This window comes from Amphiprion ocellaris, chromosome 21 (assembly GCF_022539595.1).
Source record: "Amphiprion ocellaris isolate individual 3 ecotype Okinawa chromosome 21, ASM2253959v1, whole genome shotgun sequence".
Classification (NCBI taxonomy): Eukaryota; Metazoa; Chordata; class Actinopteri; family Pomacentridae; genus Amphiprion; species Amphiprion ocellaris.
Window position 1 is genome coordinate 4,422,244 of NC_072786.1, and position 7,130 is coordinate 4,429,373.

A 7,130-nucleotide genomic window follows, 5' to 3' on the forward strand; every position below is an offset into this window, starting at 1 on the left:
GGCCTGTGCGTAAAGGCTGCGCCACTTTAAACTCCCTGCGTTCGCAATTAAGCCGTACGCTGCGCCAGTCTGACCAATCAGCTCTCGGTGGATGCCGGGTTTTCTCATTGTCGACGCTGTTCTCAGCCGAAGAAGCCTTTGATCCTCTCAGCGGCTACAAGCGCAGGACGAGCCGATGCGTTCTTCAGCTGTGCCTAATCCAAACTCCCAGTGCAATTGAGAGGCGGCAGGTAGCGCTGTTTTCTTAGGTGCACGCAGTTCCCAGAGAGGGAGGCTCACCAAGCGCTTTGACACATTGTGAGAAATATCCGCATTGTATCCTTGTAAGCTGTCACCAACACAATTACTGCCTCCCCCTGACTGCTGCTGTCTTTTCTTAGAAAGCAATGCCACAAACAGAAGAACAAATTAAAGGACCACCATGCTTATTTTCTATCAAGAGCTTGTGATAAAACAAAGTATTTATACTAGAAAAATGCACTGTTTTTGATTTAATTTCCCCCCCCCCCTGCACTGAAAAATAGTGTTTGCCCTTAATAAAAAAAAAGAATGGATACACTTTTTTCAGTTCGGACAACTTTTGATGAAATTATGTTCAGCCAACAGACTAAAATGAGTTAGTGGAACTAGGTTTTCCTCAGCAAGTATTTTAAGCACCTATCTGAATTTGTCTAGACATGTTAACGTAGAGGAGAGGACTTGCTAACAAGCCAATTTTATTAAGTCGCCTCAACTTTATTTTGCTTTTTAGCTTAAATTGCAAAAAATATTAAGTTAACACAGTTAACGACAGTTTTGTGTCAACCTAACCCATCAAAACTATTGGTCTTGTTTTTTTTTGTTTTTTTTTACCTTACAGCCATGAAATAATCTTTCTGAGAACTTCTAATGAAATTATGTTCAGCCAGCAAACTAAAATGAGCTTTTCTTCAACAAGTGTCTTAATTATCTGAACTATCTGAATGTGTCTAGACATGTTAACATAGAGGACAGGACTTGAAAAATGATGTTAGCAAGCCAATTTTGTGACGCCACCTCAACTTTATTTAGTTTTAAATCAACTAATGCAAAAATGTTTAGTTTAAATTGCACAAAATATTAAGCTGACACAATTAACAACAGTACTGTGTAATCCCAACCCATCAAAAATGTTAATATTTACTTAAATTGATAATTTGTTTGCCTTAAAGCCATAAAATACTCTTTTTGAGAACTTCTAATGAAATTATGTTCAACCAACAAGCTACAGTGAGTTAGAGAATATTAGCTTTTCCTCAACAATCCCAAGTATTTTCAATCACAAACCTGAATTTGTCCAGACAAGTTAAGACAGAGGAAAGGACTTGGATTTCTGAAGTGAAGAAAAAATTCAGTAATTCTATAATTACCAACAGCATTGCATCAACCCAACCCATCAAAATCATAACAAGGTTTATGTAAACTAGTAAATTCGATTTTTTATCCTGCAGCCATGCTTTTGATAGACTGACAGGATTTGTTCCTTGAAATGCTTTTTAGATCAACAAAGGAACAAATAAATGCTGAGATGTTGTCGCTACAAACAGCCTTGCATTCCTCAGTGCCTAAAGCCTCTTAAAGCCTGACTCATCCACTTGCATGAAAACTTCTGCACCATCATGGCCATCTGTTGTGTGCCGAACTGAAGTGAGTCAATAACTTTTAATGGTTAAAATTTGGCCCCTCGTAGGCAAGATGGTGCTGTGGTGTCATTTGTGTAATTATGCTTTTAATGAGCTTTGGCAAACAGGGATGGGCTCATTCGCAGCACCTCCAGTGATGAGCTCGGGTGTTTAGAGGAGGCTTGCCGCTGTAATGTGAATTCACAGGGCTTGAAATGTTACACCTTCCTTTGCAGCTGGGCTGCATCTGCAACGCTGTTGTCTCCACCGTAAAAATTGGCCTGCATACTCCTACAAGTGGTCCCCCTCTTTTTCTGCACAGTTTGACTAAACAAAACACCCCCTCTGGAATATTTATGTCTTCATAGCAGTGTGTCACTTTCATTGTGAGCTACGACTTGATTCCTGGAGGCTGGTTTCGGGTAAATCAAGCAGAATAATGCACTCATATTAAAAACAGGGTTGTGTGGTGGTTTAAAGCTGCAAACGTTCACTCACTCTCCCGAAACATTCCCAAACATTTGTGTTCATCGTGGCCTTGCAGGAGAAGGCCTGAGGAACGTGGTGATGAGTGGGAAAACACCAGTAAGTGCAGATGTGGGAAACTCTGCAGGGTACTGGGGGGTGAGAGGCAGCGGGCTGGGATGGGGCAGGGAGGGATCTCCAGCCTGCCTTCTGGCTGGGCCAATGGGCCATGGTAATTAGATCTGGCCAATGTGGGCCCTGGGCTTTGGCCTGGGGGCATAAAAGGGGGGCCTGGGGCAACAGACCACTCATATCACTCAGAGGGTTCCTCTCTTTCACCCAGCTCCTCTACCCTCCTTCCTTCCGCTGCATCCCTCCATTTAGACGCCTTTCCTCAACAAGCCATGGATGTCTTCTCGCCATCCCAGGTCTACTACGACAGAGCTTGTGCTTCGTCCCCAGACAGCCTGGAGTTCGGCTCCGGCATGGAGCTCGCCGGCTCCGAGGAGGACGAACACGTCAGGGTTCCTGGAGCTCCTCACCAACCTGGACACTGCCTGCAGTGGGCCTGCAAGGCCTGCAAGCGCAAGTCCAGCTTTGTGGACCGCAGGCGGGCTGCCACCATGCGTGAACGCCGGCGGCTGAAGAAGGTCAACCACGCTTTCGAGGCGTTGAGGCGCTGCACCTCGGCCAACCCCAGCCAGCGTCTGCCCAAGGTGGAGATCCTGCGCAACGCCATCCAGTACATCGAGAGCCTGCAGGAGCTGCTACGAGAGCAGGTGGAAAACTTTTACGGCCTACCTGGAGAGAGCAGCTCTGAGCCCGGCAGCCCGCTGTCCAGCTGCTCTGACGGCATGGTAAGACCTCACATGCTTCCAGCAAACATCTGGTTGTACACAGTCTTGTGTTCAGACACCCGAAAAAGCCTTTCATTGTCGGGTATCATCAGTGTAGAGTTTAATCCAGAGCACTACTCCCACCTCTCATTAGCTCCTAGATTATTTCATGACAAAATGGGACTTTGCCTTTCCAATTTAGAATCCTATTAATCAAATAAGCTTGTTTTGCCCCAAGACCTCAACTACCATGCTTCTCCATGCATGTCATATTCTCCCATAATTCCCTAATACAAGCATCAAAACTATGGTCTTACAAGAATCTCTGTCCTCTGTTTGTGATCCCTGTGGTTACAGGTTGAATTAGTTTGTGTGTGTGTGAAGGTGACAGTGTATCAGATAATACAAAAGAACTTCTACTGCTGGATGGACTAATGGCTTTCCCACCACCGGACACTTTATGGCCCTAATAAACCAAACTAAATCCACCTTACTGAAGTCTGGCAGGAAAAAGCGGGCGCTTTTCTGCATTCCATCCTGACTGCATGTTCTGCACCGCTGCCAGGATTTTCTGCAGATTTACTAGGAGAAAGTGTCATCTTGCACAAACTGGTGTTGCTTCCACTGATACAATCGATTTGCCACACTCAGAGCCAGGCAGGGGAGGGGAGCACACAGCCACCTCGGCTTTAAGGTGGATGTGAAATAAAGAAGCCAATAACTTTGGAATTCAGGATTTATTAGCCTGTCCAGAATATCTTGAAGGGCATGAGGTTGTTTCTGTGCTTTTTTTCCTACTTCTTCCTATCCGATATATGTTTGAACACACTGAATGCATCATATCTGCCTGCTTCTTTCTGTGTTTTTTCAAGAATTCAAGGGTAAATTTGATTTTTCGTTTCCTTCCAGGCTGACAGCAACAGTCCAGTGTGGCAACAGCTGAATGCAAACTACAGCAACAGCTATTCATATGCAAAGAATGGTGAGACCTTTTGACAGCAACAGCGCTCTGATATGAATATAACAACTCTCTCGCCTGCGTAGTGCTTTAAAAACTAATAACTGAATGGTGCATTATTTTAAATCTATATTTCATTTTGCCTCTGGGAGTCCCGTGGCGAGAGGAATTCAATATAAAAAACCAAAAGAGTTCAACAAATGTATGAAAATACATTTTGTTGCGTGTTTGAATAAACTCATATCCGTATTTTCGATGGAGACGGATGGGGTTTTTATCAATTCTACACAGATTTCTTGATTTTTAACCATTCAGATCGTATTTAAGGGTTCATATAAGAAAATCACCCTAGTGTGCCAGATTTGACTGATCCGAGTCGTTTTCTTTGGCTTATCAGAGACTTTGGACGACAAAGCAGCCGGAGCTTCGAGTCTTCAGTGCCTGTCCAGCATCGTGGACCGTCTGTCCTCGGTGGAGTCCAGCTGTGGACCGGCTGCTCTGAGAGACGTGGCCACCTTCTCCCCCGGCAGCTCCGACTCGCAGCCCTGCACACCGGAGAGCCCCGGGTCCAGGCCCGTGTACCACGTCCTGTGAAGAAAACCCTCGCTGTGACGTGGATATACCACCACAGGCACCAAGCAACAAAAGAAAAACTAAAGATGAGAACTAGTTTCATGCAAATCAGAGGAAGAATCTGAGGACATGTGGCAAACAGTGGTGTTTTTTTATTTTATTGGACTGTACATGAGATTGTAAATATGTAATGTAAATGCCCATTTATACTATACATGCTATTATACCCAATGAGACATATTTAATTATGGCAGTTAATGTGATGTTGCATTACTCTAAAATGGTATTTAAGCAACGTTGTATCTTGTTATGGTTCATTGTGTTGTGATCATTAAATGTTTGGTTGTTTTCTACAAAAGTATTTGTTTCTTTGGACTTTTTTTGTGTGACCACATTAAGACAGCAGCTGCAATAAGCTTGAACAATGGCAATGGATTAATAAATGACATGAATCTTGATTGAAAAATGCTAAATGGGGCTTTTTCAGCAAAACAGAATTTAAAAATGACACATCAAAATGACAAAACCGAGACACAGAATGCCATAAATGAGACACAATATGGCAAAAACGAGACAGAAAACAACAAAACCGAGACACAAAATGACAAAAACAAGACATGAAATGACAAAATCGATACACAAAATGATTAAACGGAGACACAAAATGACAAAAACGAGACACAAACCACAAAAACGAGACATGAAATGACCATTTATTCTATATATGCTATTATACCCAATGAGACATATTTAATTATGGCAGTTAATGTAATGTTGGCTTGTTCAAAAATGGTATTCAAGCAACGTTGTATCTTGTTATGGTTCATTGTGTTGTGATCATTAAATCTTTGGTTGTTTTCTACAAAAGTATTTGTTTCTTTGGACTTTTTTTGTGTGACCACATTAAGACAGCAGCTGCAATAAGCTCGAACAATGGCAATGGATTAATAAATGACATGAATCTTGATTGAAAAATGCTAAATGGGGCTTTTTCAGCAAAACAGAATTTAAAAATGACACATCAAAATGACAAAACCGAGACACAGAATGCCAAAAATGAGACACAATATGGCAAAAACGAGACAGAAAACAACAAAACCGAGACACAAAATGACAAAAACGAGACATGAAATGACAAAATCGATACACAAAATGATTAAACGGAGACAAAATGACAAAAACGAGACACAAACCACAAAAACGAGACATGAAATGACCATTTATTCTATATATGCTATTATACCCAATGAGACATATTTAATTATGGCAGTTAATGTAATGTTGGCTTGTTCAAAAATGGTATTCAAGCAACGTTGTATCTTGTTATGGTTCATTGTGTGGTGATCATTAAATCTTTTGTTGTTTTGTAGAAAGGTATTTGTTTTTTTGGACTTTTTGTGTGACCACATGCTCTCACATTACGGCAGCAGCTGCAATAAGCTCAAACAGTGGTAATAGATTAATAAACTGGACGCTAAGGGCGCCGCTAACATGAATCTCGGGGCTTTTTCAGCAAAACTAAATTCAAAAACGACACATCAGTCGAACACTAATTAGTCTGCCTTGAAAACTTTTTCTCACAAAATACATGCTTTTCTTGCAAAAACAGCTAAATGAATCATTTAAGATAGCAGATTCATTTGCATCATAATGAATTGGACTCTTTAAAAGGTTACTTAAATAAAAGGGCAAGCTATTTATTATGTTCCTCACACACTCATGGTGCTGGACGGTCTAGACCGTCTGCAGCTAACAAGGTGCAGGAATCACATTAGACACTGATGGAGGTCAGCTGATACCATTTATCATCTCACACTGCTCTAATCACTCATGTAGCTCCGCTGCGCACGAGTCTAAATCACGCTTGTCCTTCCAATCACTCGCACATTTTGCACGTCACGTTTTGGTGTCTGTGTGCTTCAGGGGGAGGCGGCGCTACCTGTTTGTTCTTTCCTACCAAATGTGAGTCATCATTGACACCCTTGATTAGGCCTGGCAACGCTAGAGTTGACAACAAATGGCCTCTAATTGTACTTATTGTGTGAGTGAGGAGGAAGGAGCTGCATGCCGTGTTGTCTTTGATCAGGCTCCAAGTAAGATGTGGTTTTTTTTCCTTTTCTGTTTTTAGACTGTTGAGAAGCAAAAGATAAAAGATGTTTTTTCTTTATAGATGTGCTTTTTCACTCCACTGCATTCATCTGACAGCTTTGTTTGAGTTTGATTTGGAAGTCAAGATATGGAACACAATGCATTGTTAAAGTGTGCAATAAACCATCCAACAGTATATAAATTAGGCCAATTAACACATTAAAATGCTCCTTATATGGAAGGACATTTGGGCTTCAAAATGTTTGAAAAACAAACCTTCTCTTTTACAATTTCCTGCTCCATATTCATCAATAATAGGCAATAAACTATCAAAAGCTTGATTAACTCAGCTTACACATCAGTGGAACAATTTTTATTCCATGTTTTATTTGTTGTTTGTTGTTTATTTGTTGTTTGCTAACCAAATCACAGTAACAGGGTAGCTAATCCATGCTAATATTTAGAAGCTAGCTATTTAGCTCGCTGTTACTGCTGACCGAGAGGACAAACTTACTGACAGTAAAGTAAAAGAATTAGTCTGATCATTCAGTCAAGGCTGACAATGTGATG

At 41.5% G+C, this 7,130-nt stretch overlaps 1 protein-coding gene across 1 annotated transcript; it reads left to right on the forward strand.

Moving 5' to 3' along the window:
• The first annotated feature begins 2,412 nt into the window (after positions 1-2,412).
• On the forward strand, positions 2,413-4,833 carry myf5 (myogenic factor 5). The gene is made up of 3 exons (XM_055006335.1): positions 2,413-2,962; positions 3,851-3,923; positions 4,297-4,833. The coding sequence occupies exons 1-3, from the start codon at positions 2,510-2,512 to the stop codon at positions 4,491-4,493; spliced, it is 723 nt and encodes a 240-aa protein (XP_054862310.1). The 5' UTR covers positions 2,413-2,509; the 3' UTR covers positions 4,494-4,833.
• The last annotated feature ends 2,297 nt before the right edge of the window (positions 4,834-7,130 follow it).